The sequence below is a fragment of the Sinocyclocheilus grahami genome, unplaced genomic scaffold, assembly GCF_001515645.1.
Source record: "Sinocyclocheilus grahami isolate Dianchi unplaced genomic scaffold, SAMN03320097.WGS_v1.1 scaffold258.1, whole genome shotgun sequence".
NCBI lineage: Eukaryota > Metazoa > Chordata > Actinopteri > Cypriniformes > Cyprinidae > Sinocyclocheilus > Sinocyclocheilus grahami.
This window is the reverse complement of record NW_015505437.1, coordinates 948,696-970,247: the sequence shown is the minus strand read 5'-3', so window position 1 is coordinate 970,247 and position 21,552 is coordinate 948,696. Positions and strand designations below refer to the sequence as shown.

The following is a 21,552-nucleotide window of genomic DNA, read 5'->3' as shown; positions in this document are numbered from 1 at the left end:
TAATCAGTAAAGTTTAATTGTGTGAACTTGATCAGTGTGTATTTGTAAAAGTATGCAATATGCTCATATTTAAATATTTTCTTAAATGACAACATATTATTATTATTATTATTATTATAAAAAAAGGATCCTGCTTAACGCAAACAACTTGTCTTTGAGAACACCAAATATTTAATCCATACATCCATTATCACTCCATAATTCCCATGTATTTGTTTATTAACGGAAACTGTGGTGCAGACAGCATTTGAAAAAAAAGAGGTACATTGGACATCTTGTGAATATCTGAGCTCATTACTATTTTTAGTTTAAAATCAGGAAATGGATACATCTGCCATCTAGTGGCAGGACTGACGCACCTGCCCCAAAAACATGTCAACCAGACTCAAAAAATGTCTGTATGTCACTGCATTAAAGTGGTTGTCAACCTTTAGTAGAACATGTTCATAGTTAATGTGATTGAGGAGAACCTCATACGCCCATTGAAATCTAAATAATCTATGTGGCTATGAGAATATAGACACATATATTTGGTCTATTCTGGATTTTGTTATCTTATAATTGTGAAAAATAGTTAACGGATTATTTTATTTAATGAATACTAATTCATCTTTGAATAGTCATCTATTATCAATATGATTGTGTAGTTTGTTGCAAAGGACATTTTAGAACACTGGATACTTTAGGGCTTATGGTGGCAATTCTTTTTCTAAAATAGGATCAGGTACCAGAATTAGTATGTGATGGGACGCAAGAGGAGCATGTAACTCAGTCTCTAATGAGATTAAACAGGATTATGTCTCTGGACTCTCGATGCGTCTGCAGCAGGCTTGGTAGCAACAAGTTGGTCTGTGAACATGCCATCGTATAACCAAATGAAGAGAAACAAACCAACAAGTTAATTCCTAGCCACTGAAGTTCAGCAGGGATCTGTATTCGGCTATTGAAGCATTCAACACGGCATTGTCTCAAAGCCACAGCGAATGGCACTCTGGTGGTGAGTCTTAAATCCAAACCAATCAGAATTTAAAGACTTAATATACAGAACTGCATGGCCTGTTGTATTTCACCTATATATTGCAGGGAATAGAGCACCATGTGAAATCTTCATAAAATGGCTACTTATGTACTGTGGTCAGCAGTTGTCTGGACTCTCAAGGGCCTGTTGTGCACATGGAGGTTTTTCTGGGTAATTATGTCCTCTTCATGTTAATACATTCTATCAATAATTTCTAGTTTTACTGTATCGCTACACAAATCACTGATAAATCAAATCAAATGTTCTTTATTTATATTATAGGTCAGCCCATATTGTGCTCTAAAATCTGCACCATTAACACAGCATGCAGCTGACACTGACCATACATTACCATCCAAACTGTCCCCAGGTAAATCCGAACATCACAGAAAAAAAGTAATCGATCAATTATTATGCAAAGGAAGCAATGTTTGCTGATTGTCTTTCGATTGCAATATAAATGTAATGTTCATACCTGTCCAATAGATGGCAGGCTAGTTTTGTGAAATAAGAAATAGTCTGTCAATATCACATTGCTTAAATCTACAAAATAAGATAGAGCAAATAGAGCAAAACAGTTTATATATGAGTTTTTATCGATTTAAAGGGAAAATTTACCCCAAAATGGACAATCTGTCATTGGTTAGACACCCTCATGTCATACAAAACCTTTATGAATTTCTTTCTTCTGAGGAAAACAAGAGAATATATTATGGTTAAAGATATTATGTTTTTGTCAATACAGTGAAAGTAAATAGGGTTCCAAAGACCACTGGACTCCACTGAAAACATTCAGACATTTTTAATATCAACATTAGAAAAAAAGGGTTTCGAATGACATATAAGTGAGTAAATAGCGTCAGATTTTTCATTTTTGGGTGAACTGTCTTATTAAGTGTACTCCATTATCCATATCAAAACAGAATCAGCATTTGCCAAAGTATTAATACTAAAGGCTTTTATAAATCTGTAGCTGTCCAGGATGTCAAGCATCTGGCAAGGACAGATGTAAATGCAGACTCAGAGAAGAAGGTCAAACCAGAAAACTGTGTTCAGCCTGAACGCACAAGTGGCCTGTTCAAGAGACTGCTAAAGGCTGAGGGGGAGATTCAAGAACTGAAGATAGAGATTGAAAATCAGAGAGCAGCATGGGAGATGCGGTTTGTGGAGCTGCAAAAGAGACAACATAATCTAAGAGACCAGGTATGTGGGTCTAATAATATTTCAAAAATGAAACTCATTAATTCATTATAATGAACCTGTTACACTATTGCTTCTTCTGGACACTTGTTTAATTTCTGAATGAATCAGCATTTTTGAACAATTGGTTGAGTGAATGATTCAGTGACTTCATCATAAAAACAGTCACTTGTTTCATTTCTGAATAAATTAGCGTTTTTGAACAAATCAGCTGAGTGAATGATTCAGTGACTCTATCATAAAGGCCGTCACTTGTTTCATTTCTGAATAAATTAGCGTTTTTGAACAAATCAGTTGAGTGAATGATTCAGTGACTCTATCATAAAGGCCGTCACTTCTTTAATTTCTGAATAAATTAGCATTTGAACAAATCAGTTGAGTGAATGATTCAGTGGCTCTATCATAAAAGCAGTCACTGCTTTCATTTCTGAATAAATTTGCGTTTTTGAACAAATCAGTTGAGTGAATGATTCAGTGACTCTATCATAAAGGCCGTAACTTCTTTCATTTCTGAATAGATTAGCGTTTTTGAACAAATTGGTTGAACAAATGATTCATGACTAACTCATAAATACAGTCACTTTTTTACAGTGCGGGAACGGATATGATTTGAGTGGAACCTTTCTAACTTGTATTTTAATTGCGTGATCTTTTCAGCTGACCTCTGAGATTCTGGTAAGGACTGGAACACTGTACAGAGACACTGATTCAGAAGAAGCAAATGAAGTCTTTCTAGAGTCTGGCTTGGAGAATGGACTTAATCCTGAGGAGAAGGAGCATGAATGTTCTAGTAAGAGCTTCCTTTAGTGGACTGGCTGCCTTGTCCGAGCATAATGTAAATTAAATATATTTGAAAAAATTTGATCATCTTTCCAACTTTCCACAGGTGGTCTCAGACACCAACAAAAGGGACCCGATGTGGAACTGCTTAGAGATGGTGACAGTCAAACCTTTTGCCCATCAGACTCCAGAGCCACTTCTGTCACGTCTAACATCAGGTATATTGTTGATAGTGTTTTAAGCTGGACATGTTCATGCATGCCCTGCTCCTGTCATTGGAAAGTACTGTCACAATAAAGTTTTCCAGAGAACTGTGTTACAAACAGAAAAATCTGACTGTGGAATGCAGTGCACTGACCAATCAGAAGCACATATTCCAGAGAGTTGTTTAAAAATGAATAAATCATTTAATAATTTCTATTTGCATATGAATATAGAAAAGTGTTACATTTTGTGTTAAATTTAAATTCCAATCTTAAACTAAGGAGCATGAATGTTCTAGTAAGAGCTTCCTTTAGTGGACTGGCTGCCTTGTCTGAGCATAATGAAAATTAAATATATTTGAAAAAATTTGATCATCTCGTCCAACTTTCCACAGGTGGTCTCAGACACCAACAAAAGGGACCCGATGTGGAACTGCTTAGAGATGGTGACAGTCAAACCTTTTGCCCATCAGACTCCAGAGCCACTTCTTTCACGTCTAACATCAGGTATATTGTTGATAGTGTTTTAAGCTGGACATGTTCATGCATGCCCTGCTCCTGTCATTGGAAAGTGCTGTCACAATAAAGTTTTCCAGAGAACTGTGTTACAAACAGAAAAATCTGACTGTGGAATGCAGTGCACTGACCAATCAGAAGCACATATTCCAGAGAGTTGTTTAAAAATGAATAAATCATTTAATAATTTCTATTTGCATATGAATATAGAAAAGTGTTACATTTTGTGTTAAATTTAAATTCCAATCTTAAACTTAATGTCCAATCTAAACACCATACTTGTGCTTACATTACCTCTTTCTTCAGTGTAAGGTCTTGGAGGAGTGGAGGGGGACCTCATCGAGTGTTTGTGCCCCACTCCCCCATGGATTTGAAGATTGGGCACAGGGTCCGTATCATGTTACCCTCTGGACGGATCAGCACCGGTACCTTACGCTACCTGGGCAACATACAAAACTCTCCCGAATACCATCTTGGCGTAGAACTGGAGTTGGCTGATAATGGACAGCATGATGGCACCTATGAAGGACAGCGCTACTTTTACTGGTATGATCATTTTTCTTGCTTTTAGCAATTCAGATGATGGGAAAATTTGTGTATACCTTCATGAAAAGACCAGATAAGAATCTTCTCAGCAATGTAGGTATTGGATCTTTAAATATTTCAAGGTTATTTATTGATTATTATTTAAATATTTAATATTTTTACCAAATTTAGCATATCGAACATTCCTGGTAATATATTTGTCTTTTAAGACAGTGGTTCTGGATCGCTGGACCCTCTATTCATTATCCAGATCCCTTACCGTCCTCATGAAATTGTCTTCCCATATTAAAGTGTTAGTTCACCCATAAATCGACCTTCGTTCATCATCGTAACACAAATTAAGATATATTTGATGCATTCTGACAGCTCTCTGACCCTCCCATAGACAGCAAGGATATTACCATGATCAACGCACAGAAACGTAGCAAGGACATTGGTAAAATAGTCCATGTGACATCAGGGGTTCAACCGTAATTTTACGAAGTTATGAGAACACTTTTTGTGCGCAAAGAAAACAATAATAACTTAATTTATTATTTATTAGAGTACCCCAGAACGTAATCAATGTAATGAGCGTTGTTAACGTTCAGCACATGCGCGCTGTCTACTGAACGTAAACAACGCTGATTATGTTCAGCGAAAGCGTGCACATGCTGAACGTAAACAACGCTCATTACGTTGATTACGTTCTGGGGTACTCTCCAAAATGGCAGAAGACAGTAACAGTATAATTCAGGGAGAATAATTGCTGAATTATGTTATTATTGCTTTCTTTGCGCACAAAAATTATTCTCGTAGCTCTCATATTTCATCAAAAATATCTTAATTTGTGTTCCGAAGATGAACGGAGGTCTTACGGGGTTGGAACGACCTGAGGGTGAGTAATTAATGAAATAATTTAAATTTTTGGGTGAACTACCCCTTTATCACTAAAAAAGCATGTCATTGAATGCCAAATAAAACATTTGATTTGACTGGACAGTTGGAATTTCATTATCATTATTAAAAATACAAAACAAATTAGGTAGCTCATCAGATGGAACAGTATATCAGCAAACACAAGCACTCTTATTATTATATTTCCAATGGAAAACATGAGCAAGGAAAAAAGCCAAAGGATTTATCTTAACTTTCTGGTTTGTTTAGCGATATCAGTTTTGATATGTGTCTGGATTTTGTGTCTTGGGCTACAGAAACTTAACACTAAAGTAAAGTGTTGTTACTTGGAAATGATAAACCATCTTGTCTAGTTGCATTGGTGTAAACTGGCAGGTTTCACACCTTGTCTACACCAGATAAGAATGGCGCAACCCATTCGCAACGCAAATAGGACCCATTAATGTCAGTTATACTGGCTGCGTCTGAAAGCATATGAAGCTGACTTGTTGCCTTGCTGCCCTATCAGGCAATGACTTTGCAGGCAGCATTTGTGCACCTTCCCAAACTGATTACAGACAGACTTCTGAGGCAGCATAAAAGTTTAGTGATCTACAACAAAATAGAGAAAGCTTTGGTGAAAACTAAGCAAATATTTAATTACCACAATGCTAATTTCTTGCTAGAAATGACATCAAAAGTGGAAAAACTGACCACCAAACACAACTTTCAGATGCCATCGTCACAGAAAATGCACAGCATAGTGAGATATCAAAGTCAGTGAAGGATACATCAATGCTGCCTTCAAGTTGATCAGATGAAGTATCACAGCTGACAAGGTGACACAATCATTGGATTTGGATGTGCCTTGTTGTCTTGCCAGTTGCCACCTTAGTATGTTGCCTGCAAAGGCAGTATTTTTCCGCTTTTGGATGTGGCCACTGTCTGGACTATTCACATCCATGTGATTGCTCTGCTTCCAACAACAATTTTGTAACATTTTCTTTGATGCAGTGTAGTGTAGACAGCAGGGGTTACAATGTTGCAGACCATATTCTTCTGTAAATACACTGAACAAAATTATAAACGCAACACTTTTGTTTTTGCCCCCATTTTTCATGAGCTGAACTCAAAGATCTAAGACTTTTTCTATGTACACAAAAGGCCTATTTCTCTCAGATATTGTTCACAAATCTGTCTAAATCTGTGTTAGTGAGCACTTCTCCTTTGCCGAGATAATCCATCCACCTCACAGGTGTGGCATATCAAGATGCTGATTAGACAGCATGATTATTGCACAGGTGTGCCCTAGGCTTGCCACAATAAAAGGCCACTCTAAAATGTGCAGTTTTATCACACGACACAATGCCACAGATGTCGCAAGTTTTGAGGGAGCGTGCAATTGGCATGCTGACTGTAGCAATGTCCACCAGAGCTGTTGCCCGTGAATAGAATGTTCATTTCTCTACCATAAGCCGTCTCCAAAGGCATTTCAGGCCAGCCTAAGGCACACCTGTGCAATAATCATGCTGTCTAATCAGCATCTTGATATGCCACACCTGTGAGGTGGATGGATTATCTCGGCAAAGGAGAAGTGCTCACTAACACAGATTTAGACAGATTTGTGAACAATATTTGAGAGAAATAGGGCTTTTGTGTACATAGAAAAAGTCTTAGATCTTTGAGTTCAGCTCATGAAAAATGGGGGCAAAAACAAAAGTGTTGCGTTTATAATTTTGTTCAGTGTACTTGCAAGTTTCTACTTGTCATGTCGGGAATCTTTGGTGTGAACTTAAAATAAAAAAACAACCCCAAAATCACCTCAACACCCTTATTTTTTTTAAATATTGCATTTTGAGTAATATTGTTTTAGAAATACATTTTCTTCAATACTCTTCTTTCATTCTAATATTTCTTTTTTTATTTCCTCTTTCTCTTCAGTGACCCTGGACATGGTGCGTTTGTAGCATTCAGTAAATTGTTAATGGCTTGGGAGTAGATGCTCTTACTGGAACACTTAAGTGAAGACTCTTCAGGCCACTCAAGGGCACTCTTGCAACAGTTCGCTGTATGGATCAGAGCGCAGCAATAATTAAGTATTTTTGTAGGCCAACCCATTCCCTAGACAAAAACACAACAGGCTTTTGGATTATTGCAGAAATTATGAAGTAAAAAGCTAAACATGGTCACATGTCACCAATATTACATACCAAACATTTTATATAAGATATTTTCCCTGAAAGTTTGAATTTTAATAGTATGCAATAGCTTGATTATAAACACAATGAGGCTGTGAAACTGGGTAATGAGTAGATGAGTTTACCTGTTCAGTTTGAAGACAATCAATGACCCAGACAACCTCTGCAGTCCCATTTAGTTACTTGTTAGCGACCGCCTTTATCAAGACAAGCAAAAGCATTAAAAACACTAAGGGTTTTACTGATGCATTTTATGCCATAGAATAAAACGTGACAATATCTTAGGCTTGTGTTCACCACTTCAGGCATTTAACCAAAAACCCATTAAAAAACCCCAAATTGACTTCAGGACGATGGAACCGGAGGTGCTAAAATGTTAACTTTTTCCAGGTTTGACCTACAAAAACACATCATGCCTGCAGGACTACTTGAGTATAGTGTAACTCTACTAGTAGAACAATAACTGGCAAAAAGGTGACCTTATATGTTACCATAAAGGTGAAAATGGTAATTACTGCGCCACCAGTGACACCAAATGTAATAGCAAAAATGATGAATGTTTTCAACCAAAAGCAATTAATCTCACCCCAAAATTGTGCCATTGGAAGGACATGGTAGCAATGTTTTGAAAGTGGCATCAATATGAATGTATTAGCTACTTGGTGTCACTGCTTATTAATAAGCTGTAATTTTTTACCAAGAAATCACACGTGATCATGTGATTCATATGAAAATTTATGATTTTTAGAAAATAAGTAGCATGAAGGTACACCCTAACCCTAACCTCAATGGGACATAAGCAGATCGTACAAAAAATTACAAATTAGCCACCAATTCTGCGTGTATGTAGATGTAAATATATAGTTACGCATTGCCATGAGACTGTGTTGGAATCTGCACGTTTTCATATTTATTTATGACTGTTGGGGAAATTCTGCATTTAAAATTTATACTAAAATATCAGCAGAGCTGAGATAGGCAGACTCATATCAGTAGGTTAAACAGATCAAATTACCCTAAATATTTCCATACAAGGAACAGGTATGTGTAAGAGAGTGATGATGGGTGATCAAATTCTGTGGAATTCTGTTGACACGCATTCCATGCATGTCTGCTTATTGCCAATATCCGTTAATGCAAATGAATGATACACTCTATTGAACATAGATAAAGAAGACATTTAAACAGCCATCTGAGGTAAAAACCAGTCAGGTCTGCTGCATTCTACTATTCAGGATTAGGTTCAAAATATTCACAAGAGGCCAGGTGTGTTCTCCAGATGCACTTATCAACAGATTTTCCCTGTTTATTGAAGGATGTGTTCTGATGTTTCAGGAAAGAGACTGGACCAATACATGACACTCTTATACCCCATTCATGGAAATTAAGATGATTTTTTTTTTAATCAAACATGTTTACCCACGGACTTCTCAAAGAGAAATGATAATGCTCATGTTACCAAATGTAACAATGTTACACGTCTTTTTTTGTGTGCCTTTTTTGGCTATTTTTGTCACTGAACTTCCTCTTACAAAGAAAGCAAATCACATTCATATGCATTAAGATAAGGAAATAAACAATGATCACATGAATTACAGGGAGCTGTTTTGCATTTTCATAACACTTTTTGGTGCTTGTGAACTTCCTTCTTCCTTGTAGATGTAAACAGATAAATATATTGTCAAAAAGGGAGGGAAGGACAGAGAGAGAAAGAGAGAGAGATGGAAATGTATACATAATTTGACATTGAATGATGACACACAATCTCCCCAGATTTATAGTCATACTCTACATTCTTTTGTAAATACTGGACATAAGTCATTATATGTAATATTGTTCATGTCACAACATTTTAAGTTGTTATATTTATATAAAAGAGCTTCATAATCTCTCACTGCAACAGGCTTTCAGCAGTAAAACCAAAAATAACATTAACAAATGTTTTTACCCACATGCAGTATATTCAGGTGGGTCATCCTTTCCATCAGGTAGACATAGATAAACAGTTCTTTGAAAAGCAGTAGTTATAATAATACAATTTAATAAAGTAACAAATTGAAAGGAAAAGTTTGTTTGGAATGTAAAGGTGTGCCTAAGTAATGGATTAAATGGATTGTAGTTTCAGATGCCAGTTAAAACACTGCCATCAGTCACAAATATAATCAAAACTATTTCACAGAAACATTTTATTTAATGACAACAGTAGTTTTCCCAGCTTGTTAACATGCAGTTAACATAACATACTCATGTATGTGGTATTACTGGTTAATCGCCATCTAAAATGGTTAAAAATATTGTTTTTTAAAAATAATTATGATGCATGCAGTATATAGCTCATATTAATTGAGAGACTATTGTATATTTTAAAACAGGATCAGTGTTGACAGATAAATATATTGTCAAAAAGGGAAGGAAGGACAGAGAGAGAAAGAGAGAGAGATGGAAATTTATACATAATTTGACATTGAATGATGACATACACAATCTCCCCAGATTTATAGTCATACTCTACATTCTTTTGTAAATACTGGACATAAGTCATTATATGTAATATTGTTCATGTCACAACATTTTAAGTTGTTATATTTATATAAAAGAGCTTCATAATCTCTCACTGCAACAGGCTTTCAGCAGTAAAACCAAAAATAACATTAACAAATGTTTTTACCCACATGCAGTATATTCAGGTGGGTCATCCTTTCCATCAGGTAGACATAGATAAACAGTTCTTTGAAAAGCAGTAGTTATAATAATACAATTTAATAAAGTAACAAATTGCACAGAACTTTTTATTGCTGAAGAGTGTTTCTTCTCCTGCGTTCTACTGTACAGACGTGAATTTACTTTTTCTTCAGCCTGAGGTTTATTCATTACATTTTAATAAATAGAACTTCTTATATTAAAAACAACCAAGCCCTGCTCATATTTAAAAAGTAACGCGAAAGTAACGCAAAATGAATGTAACACATTACTTTTCATAAAAAGTAACTTAGTAATGTAATTAGTTACTTTTTTAGGGAGTAACGCAATATTGTAATGCATTACTTTTAAAAGTAACTTTCCCCAACACTGAACAGGATTGCAAAACATTGGATGCAGGATTGTTTAAACCATACAAGTTATAATGAAATAAAAAAAGTGAACACATAAGAAATATGTGTATCCCCCTTTATTATATTATATGTTTATAAAAAATTTATGAAGGTTGTGTTTGTCAGTTACTAATTATGGTGCCACTGGTTGCATGGGAAATGTCTCTGTATGTATACTAACACACTATTTATTCTTTTTTTTTCACAGCTTCAAAAATATTTTAGAGATTTTTTTTATTACTTACTGTGGTTCTGTTATTATTGTCATTTTCAATTGTATTAATTATTTTACCTTTAATTATAGCACTTTAATTAGTGAGGGTATTGCCACTAATTAAAGCCACATCCACATTTATCTTTTTATTTATTTATTCTATTTTATTACATTTTTTTATTACTGTTTAAGGGACAAAGAGCAAGAAGTTCATTTGTTTTTGTTTGTTTTTTTTCCATTGCATTTGCCATAACAGCATTGAGAACTTATTTCCTGTTCACATTAATGATTAATGCACTGGCAGTATGTAAACATGTTGCAAGTTGCTACTTGGACACCAAGAACTACACACACCAAGCTATGTTAAAGCAATTAATTTGGTAACACTTTACTTAAAGCCTTTATATATAATGCATTAAAAGTAGTTTTAATTATGTCTTGCAGTACACTTTAAAATTAATTGTATGAACAAATGAATAATGGTTTCCACAGTTATAATACATTACATTACTTAAAAACTCATTGTTACATCTTTGGAAAGTATAATGCATTAAAACACATAAAAAACAAACATTACAATGCATTTTAAATTTGGTTACAATTATTTTTCTGAAAAACAATACATTACAATTTACATTATTAATACCATTAATGTATTATACATAAAGGCTTTAAGTGTTATTGCTGATTTTATGAAAGTTTTAGAACTGAAAAATAAGAACAACAACAAAAGCTTAAAATATAATGTCTATGGAACATCTTTGCAAACAGATGCTATAATTAAAAATCTGCTAAGACTGTCTCCTTTAAAGAGAAAACATGAAACTGTACAAACCCATACTCACTGACAGTGTCTTTGAATTTGTTCACATTAATATACATATTAGAAGACATACAATTGGGTTGTGATAACACAAATACGTATATGCTCATTTGAAAACAGTGGATAAAACATCATAATCATAATATATTATAATAATAACTTTCATCATTATGTTGAATTGACACATCTAAAGCCTCAATATTTTTGTGATATTCATTGTATAATATACACCATTATGTCAAATCTTTGACATACTTTGACACACACAAATGCAAATCATAACTACTTAGTGTGAAGAATTTGCTCTTCTCTGGTTTGAGAGCAGATGTTTGAACAATGAGATGACCCAAGTCAATTTTGCATAAAAGGAAAGATGTGAGATGTCCTTTGTACATTCAAATCATCAAAATCAACAAGCTCAGAGTTACACAGCAGAACCAACCTGATATGAAACATGTAACACTGAAGCACAATTAATTATGATGTCCAGTACTGTGGTAAGTTTCTAAAACTGCAATGCGTCACAGAGTCAAATCACAGTGCTTGACACAAGTAAACATATCAGGGGATTCCCACCCACAATAATTGAAACAAAGAAATACAACGAAAAGACTGCAGAAGACAAGGAATCACACCTACTACTATTTTAAGTCATTCTGTGGTGGAGCTGATTTGAATGAACAATTAGCAGCAGACGTACTAACTAGAAAATTACTCTGAACATTGAAAACAGGGAGGTTCCTTAATGACTGCAATTACATACAGCTATATTTAGAATGCTCAAAATTACATTTCAAACCAAATCTGTAGTCTTCGAGCCAAGGTACTGTACAGTTTGCTACACGTTAGGAGCAACAATTGATGCAATGTGCATCAACCTCTTAAAAAATATCTAGACACACAATTGACTTTGTAGTCATACATAGTTACCACATATACTATGTGATAAGTCATTCAGGTTTCTGAGACTTCAGAGCACAAAAGACAGAAAAGAGCTACCACAGCTACAGGGAAAAAAAAAATACAATTGCATACCTTTAGAGGTACAACAGCTTGTCAATGGGGCATCACCCTTGAAAGGACATATCGGTACCTAATCTACCCCTCGAAAGTGCATATTAGTAATAGGTACCTTTAAAGTAGTAGTAAATAATAGTAGTAGTAATAGGTACCTTTAAAGTACTACTATGAAATTTTAAAGGTAAAAAGTTCAGGGAGCGCCTGAGTGACAAGTTGTTGTACCCCTAAATCGACAAGTTTGTACCTTATCTAGTAGTAACCTTGATTAGCTTGTTCAGGTGTGCTTGATTAGGGTTGGAGCTAAACTTAGCAGAACTGTGGCTCTCCAAGCCTGGTCTACTTCCTTCTGTTCATGCACCTTGTATGTTGACAGAGTGAATCCAGCAAGGTTTATTTCCAACTTGCTTCGAAACACTTGTCTGAGATTTTCATGTAATCCTGAAGACCTCGATTCAGGTATGTTTGGTTAGGGTTGGAGCTAAACTCTGTAGGACAGTGGGTCTCCATGAGCAGGACTGAAGACCTCAGAGTTACACAGAGTTAGGTCAAATACAAGGGCTATCAATTGACTGAATTACATCAAATGCAGATTTATTAAAGGGCTTCTATAATGCTTTTTGATTTCACCTTTAATGTGTAATAGCTTTTTGTGCACGTAAACCAGAAGTGTCCAAACCTGTCCCAGGAGGGCCACTGTCCTGCAGAGTTTAGCTCCAACCCTAATTAATCACACCTGAACCAGCTAATCAAGGTCTTCAGACTCACTAGAAACTTCCAGGCAAGTGTGTTGGAGCCAGTAGGCGCGTTTCCATTACCCTTCAAATTGTGCAAATTGAAATTGCGAATTTAAAATACGCCTAATGGAAACGCGTCAATTTTGCAAAAACGGCCATATATCGCAAAAAGTTTTTATGCTGGCTTGAGGTGGTTTTTCAGGCAATGCGAAAAAGGATTAATTCGCAAAACTGCAATGGAAACGGCTTTTTCGCATTTACAGGTCACATGGCATATGTAAAAAGTCATATGATCATTCTTCAATGTACTATAACCTCCAAGAAACACTTCATAAGTGGCCGCGCTCCAGTATAAGGGGCTTTCCCTACTATTAATGCTTAGACAATTTACACTGCACACGTCTGCGGTGCAGTGTGGCTCTGATACGGTCACTGAAGCTGATTACGGCCACTCAATGCTTGTGTTTATGTTTTTATACAGTCTGTGGTTTATTCCAGCTGCGCCACGCAAGTTTCTGAAGCGGCACTCTTTGCTGCTTCTGTAAAGATACACGCATAAGCCTCCTTTGAATAAATATAGCCAAAATCCGTCAAAATCCCACCAAAATCTGTTGCCATGACTTATCGCGAGAGGCAAAAGGTTACGTTTAAGTCTCATGACATTGGTTAATGGAAACGCCGTCATTTCGCAATACTTTTTTATCGACATTCAGAAAATATCGCCAAAGTTTTGCGCAAATCTGTAATGGAAACACACCTAATGTTGCCAATTTATCTACTTTGTAGCTAGATTTAGCGACTTCCCCGCCCCTTTTGAGACTTTTTTCAAAAGTTTAGGGACAAATATAGCAACAAACCTTATCTAAGTTCTCATCTTGCCCAAAGATCTACGTTCATCTTTATATAGATCAGTGAATTTGCCATTGTGATGTCATCTAGTGACATTTAGCTACCAGTTTTAGCTACTTTAAATTGAAAGCAGTTGGCAACACTGGTTGGAGCTGGTCGCAGATAAACTCTGCAGGACGATGGCCTTCAAGGGGCAGGATTGGACACCCCTGATGTAAAGTTGATGCTAATGGGATTTAATCTCTTCAGTCAAAAACACTTGCCTAAAATATCTTGTTTGTAGTTATGCTATTATATCCGTGACTTAGCTACGTCATCACATTTCACATTTGCATAATGCCCGCTTAATCAAGGAACAGTTGGATAGGTGACTTTACTATGTCAAATATACACTGTTTGGACATTGTATGGAATTTCAATACCAACACTGCAGTTACCATAGAAATCGTTCTGTTTACAGCTGCCAATGAAGACTCTGGAAGTGAAACCCAATTATGGTAAGGGGCGTTACATTTTTGTTAAACTCTTTAAGTGGCTGACTAATCACAACAGACTGGGCCAGCTGTCAGAAAGGCGGCCTTCAAAAGACAGGGGCTAAAACGTTTCAGGCAGAGGTTGAAAAGAGTTGCTGCATCAATGTGCAGTATTAGTAAAATAATGAGCTTTTTGAACTTTAAATTATGTAACCATATTCTAGCAGACCCCAAAAAATAAAATTATGAAATTGTAAATTAGCATAATATGGGAACATTAATCAATTTAATTACCATCAAATCACATATATCAGTATTTGCTAAGAAAATTCAAAGACATTCAATTAATGTGGCAGTTGAAAGCAGACTTGGCTTGAGGAGTAATAATACCATTTTGTTTTGTTTTCTTATAATTGACCATGAGCTTATCACTGGCCTACAGTGCTTTATATCTGGCTGGGATGAGTCATTGGACATGATGATGTCCATTTTTCATTGGCGAGCAGAGAGGGAGAGGGAAGAAAAGGAGGGTGAAAACATCTGGAACCAATACAGACAGAGAGTGTTTTCTAACAATTGGGCTATATTTTTATTAATTGCACTGAACTAACACATTAAATTGACCGTCCTAGAAATGTATTTCAATTAGTAGTTTGAGGTTTATATGGCATACATGTTTCTGAGTAATAGAAACTGATGAGTACTTACCATATGGACAGAGTTGTCGTTTGTGGTCAAGCAACATCGCTTTTTTACGAAGAAAATTATCTAAATTGGGTCCATGACGGCCGAGAGGGTCATCAGGTGGCATGAACCTGTCCAAGAGGGTCGTGTTGATGGTTAGTTAAATGAATAGGAATAGGAACAGGCATTAAAAAAACCATTAGCAGCTCCTAAAGAATAGTTGTAAAAACGTACTTGTCATTAACAAACGAGTACATAAGCAATCTCTCCTCAATACAACGCTTCCACTCCGGACGTTCACTTTGCAGGTCCCGATATGTGTCGTTGGATACTATAATGCCATCCAGATCATGAGCTAATTTGACAATAAAGCGATCATCATAGCAAACTACACGCTTTCCTCCGACCCTTCGTGAAGGTGTAAACACAAGAATCTTCTTCCTTTCCAGCTCTTCCAAAATATTCTGATCTGGAAACAAAGACAAACACTTTTCATATTTTTTATTATATTTGTTGACATTTTTAGCATGAGTTTGGAATGAAGACATGGGACATTATTTACCAGTCGCTGATAAAATAACTGGACCATAACTAATAATTGAAGCAATTTGACAATTATTATAGAACAACTCCTTTAAGCTTAACTAATGTTAATGTTAAAGCAATTACCTGTGCTTGACCAGTTTTCTACATTATAGATACAAAACAAATGGTTATTCCCCCAAATTAGCATTTAATATCCACCAAATGCTACTTTGGGGAGGTGGTAAACTAAAAGATTCCAAAGAACACGAGCCGTCATCTGTGAAACAGTAAAGAGGCAATAATTCATCACACCGCACCAGACTCTATTAAAGATTCACAGTGAAACTGTAGGTGATAAGGAAACTTTGAACTTCCTGGTGGGGAATTCCCAGTGAGACCTGCAGGAAACCTAACTCTTCCTTATTCTTCTCATTTTGTTATTACTGTTCTTGCTCGAATTGATTTAAGGAATCTGAGCAGGGGTGTTCACAACAAAAGAGAGACAGTCCAGGGACATAAACAACTGAGATTACTATCCCCACATCAACACCTCTAGGCTGTTAAAATTGAACCTGAATGTTTCTAAAGTCCTGAAACAAAGGTCATTTTGTACTAGTACCAGATGTACAGAGGGACTGTTTTGCAACCACAAATAAATGAAACTGTTAAATTTTGTAATTAAACCGTTTCAATTTTAAAGACCTTGTCAATTATTGCAATGTGAAACACACAATATTCTGTGTAATGCACGAATCTAAATGTTTAGCTTTTCATTATTATATTGATGTCAGTAAGATTTTTCAATGGTTTTGAAAGAAGTCTTATATGTTCACCAAGACTGCATTTATTTGACCACAAATACAGTAAGTGTGTAATATTTTAAAATATATTTTTAATAAATGTCTTTTGATAAATTGAATGCGTCCATGCTGAATAAAAGCATTTATTTCTTAAAATAAAATCTTACTGACCCCAAACTTTTGAACGGTAGTGTACGTTTACTGAAAAACCTGCCAAAAAAACTGCTGAAGTAAATGATTTCTTTGCAGTGTGAAGTATAGGCTTATCTGGGTCTGTGCAGTCAGATGGGCGTTTTCGCTTTTCAGACAAACCTGTCTGTGATGACTCATTTTTACCAAAAGTGCCGAGGGAGTGTCTCTACCTGAAATGGGTACATCAGGCCTGGGCTGCTCTTTTCTCCAGGAAGGCACGAACACAGTGATATTTCTGTGTCCTCGGTCAAGGAAGTAATTAACTGCCAGCTCAATCCCACGGCAAGAAAACACTTCCTTGTTCCCATGACTGAAAGAAAACAAGAGAGATCGTAAAAAAAAAGAGAGAAATTAGTTTGGCAAATGAGTAAATCAGTGAATGTGCATGCCAAAAACCACTGGTCTGTATACATGTTAGAGGGCTTTGGTGGTTATGCCGCTTTTTCAGCATTTTACGCCATGAATGTAATGTTCCTTAATGGCATGCCACATATCAAATGATTAATTCTTACATTTTTAAAAGTCTCCTTATAAGTGCTGTGTGAACGGCTCTTTAATTATTCTGTGTGGTTTGGTGCACATACATTTCTTGAAAGTTCATGAAGTTTTGCTAAACTGTGGTTAATCCATTTAATGCATCAACACTATCAGATTTTATAAATGTGAAAAGTATATTGAATTCCAAGGGTTGATTCAGTAAACCCAAAACTAAACTGTTTGATCCATCGCAATTTTTATTTTCAGATGTGGACGTTGGAATTGCTTATAGCAATAATGCAATTAGAAGGCATGCTAAAACACAACCTGATTTGCATAACCTCATTACGGAGTACTGTACAACAATACAACAACTGGAATGCAAATTGTAGTTGTTGACAGATGCATGTCAGACATGTTTATAGTATTACTGATAAAAAAACCCCCAAAGAGATAAGACAGACAGAAATGATGACAGAATTGTTTGCTTTGACTGGGAAGCTACATCCAACAAAACACACGAAAGAACAACAGCCATTTCCATTACGTCATGATGTTACCGCAAATATAAATTCAGCATTTGGCTTTCACACACAATGTATACCATCTCCATCTCCAATACCATCTCTCTTAGACTACTTATAAACCCTTCATTTCAAGGAAGAATGTCTTTCTGACCTTTGCAGAATGCATGACCAAAAATGTTGAGCATGAGGCTTAGGATCTCTTGGAAACGAAATGGTTAAAACAGTGCATATTATTTGCATATTGGAGAACAGAGAAGCATGGACAAAGGGGAAGTACAAACCTTTTCAAAAGAATCAGGTCTAGGTTTAAGCCCAAAGGCAATATGAGCAATCCACTGTGGGAATTGATAAGCAATATTGCATTGAATGCACTAGTTACTACTTTAAAATGAATTATTGATCAATTAATGTTTCTTCCAAATAAAGAGCTATCAACAAGTCTGTATTTGTGCCATTATTTGGATGTGATATTCACATTTTTAAAAACAAACTGTTGCAACAATTTGAGGTGGACCAACATTAAAAAAAAAATATGTGGAATGAAAGTGAAAGCCTTGTATAATTTGGGAAAATTTTATTCACAACCAGAGCACAGCTGTCATGAATTTCCCTTTGTAAAGGCAACTTGTTGATACTTGTTAAACTGGCAAAGACTCAAAACTCCAGCATAGTTTTCAATCTCCATTCTCTTTCCATTGAAAAACCACATAAGAAAAACCAAGCCAGTAGTACCATGTCCTCACCTCATGGCCACGTTGCTGCCATCAATAACAATAGGCTTCAGGTCACTTTCTGGTTCAGTGGTGTCCTCCAGTGTTGAACCCTGTGCCCTAGATGAGCTTCCTCCCCGATGGGGCAAACTGAACCCACTATCATCGCTGTCAGAGCTAGAGGAGGGCACAGCCTTGGCTCCTGAACGCACCAGCTCCCCCAGCACTGCATTGGTGTCCGTCCCCAGGCCGAGCTTCCTCAGGGCAGCCTTCACCTCTTGCGGAGAGTAACCCAGCTTACGAAAGAAGTCGACCTTCATCTGCAGGTCATGGAGGTCAGGTCCGTCTTGGCCCAGGCCAGCGGGTTGATGGTAACACCTCGACTGCATCCCGCCGTATGTTGGATGTTTGATGTTCTGGGGTTTTTCAGTGCAAGAGCTGCTGTGTCGTCCATATGCTGCTCTGACATGTTGCTCTTGCTTCCGAATAAGGCTGACACATAAACAAATAAATGGTGAATAAGCCACAAGCCATAACAATGCAAGTTATAAACTGCAATTAAACATGTTATATTTACATAAAAAAATATAATACATAAAATGTAAACAGTAGAACAAGGTAATATTTTATGCATTACATGATTTGATCTTCATAAATTCAATCATTCATTCATGAACAACACAATTACAGTGACCGTATCATTTATGTATAAGTGCAATTCAATTCTCCATCAACCTCCACCCAAAAATAATAAACAATTTCATGCATGGATATTGCAAAAATAAATAATAAAAATGTAAAGAAATAAATAAAATAAAAATGCATTTAGTCTTGTAATTTAGAATACATATTAGAATACAGTAAATATAAAGTACATTTTAAAAAAGGTTATCTGTCCTTCAGAGGTTACATATGTTTTTCGTGTTGTTTCCGAGTTGACTTTAATATTTATTTGCAATAGTGTCCGAATTTTGATATGTATTTATCTGAAGAGGACAGTTTCTAGGCCCGTGAAAATGGTCCAGTGCATGCAAAATACATAGAGATCAACCCAGTAGTGACTTGCTATTTTACTAAAAAAAAGTTGGAAATGGCTTTAAATCTGTTTCCAGACTGTCCAAGGGGCTCAAGCATCATGATTAAATAATGGTAACATGTACTCCAATCAGTGTTCGAACTATACCGTGGACTTTGGGGGAGCCCATCACACCTCACATCACACCTTGATGCTCATGACAAGAACAGCATGTATAGTTATCTTTATTGAAGTGAATTAGGTTTAAATCGCTGTCATGCATGAATGAATGATATTTTTGCAATTTTACACATAATAATCCACGATGATCACATTACACAAAACTGAAATTGCACGTCAAAATAACACATTGTCAATATTTTTTGAGACCCCCCCAAAATTTTACAAATCCCGTTTTCAGGGGAGCCCATGTCTTATTAAGGGGAGCCGAGCTCCCCCTAGCTCCCCCGTAGTTGGCACCCTGACTCCAATGCTTTTGATAAACAAAATCAGTTTATAGAGGTTTATATCAGACCAGTTTTCCTCGTCATTGATGTTCTACTCATTTGCATTTGCTTTTACTAATTGCTGCAATATTTACATTGAACTTTTTACTCACAAAGTAGTGAGCATCTGCTTATTTAAATTGTACATTCCAGGTGTCATTAAATGACATGGTTAATAAATGACATCTACACTTCCCTTACTTTTACAACACTTTCCACGAAAAGTTCCTGATTCGTTGATTACATAAGATAGCACTAAACTCCTACAGACACAGGGCTATAATACAAACTACACGACTAAACTCTAATATACTGTACTGCCAATGACACGACGATACAACTGACACCGTTCTTCTTCTCAGAGCGTTTCTAGATCGTGGGGGCCTTCACCTCAGCTGAGCTTCAGCCCTGCGGACCCCGGGTAAAGTACTAGAGAACCTTATAAACCATTTGTAGTTTTGAAGTAAGCATAATAAAGCGTTACTTTAATGTAAAATACTGACAGTGTAAATGCCTGTCTCAGCTGTTACACAATAAACGTTTCTTATGCAAATGTTAGCAAAATAAAACAGAATAACTTAGACCTACCATATTCTCCCAGTGAGGAGTCTGGTGATCTGTAACGCACGCGTGTGTGTGCTAGAAAGTACTGATCTTGTGTTGTATGACGTGCTTTAATGTAACACCTTTCCCCTTCTACTTCCTGCTCCAGGTAACTCGACCTGTTTCAGCCTCGGAAGAGAGAGAGAGAGAGAGAGAGAGAGAGAGAGACAAACAACCACATTTACATGAAAATTATTTTTATATTCATATTTTTACATTTCATTTTCAGTTCCTGTATTTCTGTTTTCAGCACCTTATTCACTTCCTATTGTATATTTTGTATTATATTGTTTTGTGTTTTTGGCACTGATTATTCATAGGTATATATATATTTTTTTTTTATTTTATTAATTTTATTTTGCCGTTATTTTCAATACGTTTAAAAAATTAGATTCTCAATACTTTAATATCGTATTATATCGTATAATAAGATAATATCTAATATTTTGGGTGGGAATTTACCTGGAAATGACAGAAAACACTTTCAAGGAACTGCTTGGAAACTGCATATTCACATCAAAGACAAAAAGCAAAAATTATATGATAATCAATACTGATAACCAACTGACAATTAACAATGAAGTAATAAAAGTAACTACCTTGAAATAAGCACAACAAAGTATTTTCCAACTTCTCTGGTGTTGCAATTTCATTCATAAATGGGTGGTGAATTTACATTTATGGTTGCGAAACATGTCTAAAAGAAATGTGGGAGGTGTTTTTATGAACATACAGTATGCCATATTTTATGATCATGACATAATGCTCTTTATGAAAGCAATCGTGGGTAATATAACACTTGAAGAAAGAGTGATAAGTATTAAAATACAGGTAAGACGTGATTATGTAAGGTTTCTCTCCTCTCTCACGTGTTTTCCCTCAGTTGTCTTCTGCATGAATACCTGAAAAGGACAGTATATATAGTAATATATATATATATATATATATATATATATATATATATATATAGT

At 35.8% G+C, this 21,552-nt stretch overlaps 2 protein-coding genes across 2 annotated transcripts; one reads left to right on the top strand and one right to left on the bottom strand.

Moving 5' to 3' along the window:
* The first annotated feature begins 795 nt into the window (after positions 1-795).
* On the top strand, positions 796-9,646 carry LOC107598923 (CAP-Gly domain-containing linker protein 4-like). Its single transcript, XM_016290363.1, has 8 exons — positions 796-997; positions 1,084-1,189; positions 1,301-1,388; positions 1,992-2,221; positions 2,876-3,008; positions 3,105-3,216; positions 4,024-4,263; positions 7,081-9,646. Exons 2-8 carry the CDS (start codon positions 1,115-1,117, stop codon positions 7,136-7,138), a joined length of 936 nt encoding a protein of 311 aa, XP_016145849.1. The 5' UTR covers positions 796-997; positions 1,084-1,114; the 3' UTR covers positions 7,139-9,646.
* Positions 9,647-11,344: 1,698 nt separating this feature from the next.
* LOC107598941 (ribonuclease ZC3H12A-like) lies at positions 11,345-20,701 on the bottom strand. Its single transcript, XM_016290385.1, has 6 exons — positions 20,567-20,701; positions 18,491-18,949; positions 16,914-17,053; positions 15,461-15,695; positions 15,216-15,357; positions 11,345-11,350 (listed from the first exon to the last, which is right to left on the bottom strand). Exons 2-6 carry the CDS (start codon positions 18,844-18,846, stop codon positions 11,345-11,347), a joined length of 879 nt encoding a protein of 292 aa, XP_016145871.1. The 5' UTR covers positions 18,847-18,949; positions 20,567-20,701.
* Between the last annotated feature and the right edge of the window lie 851 nt (positions 20,702-21,552).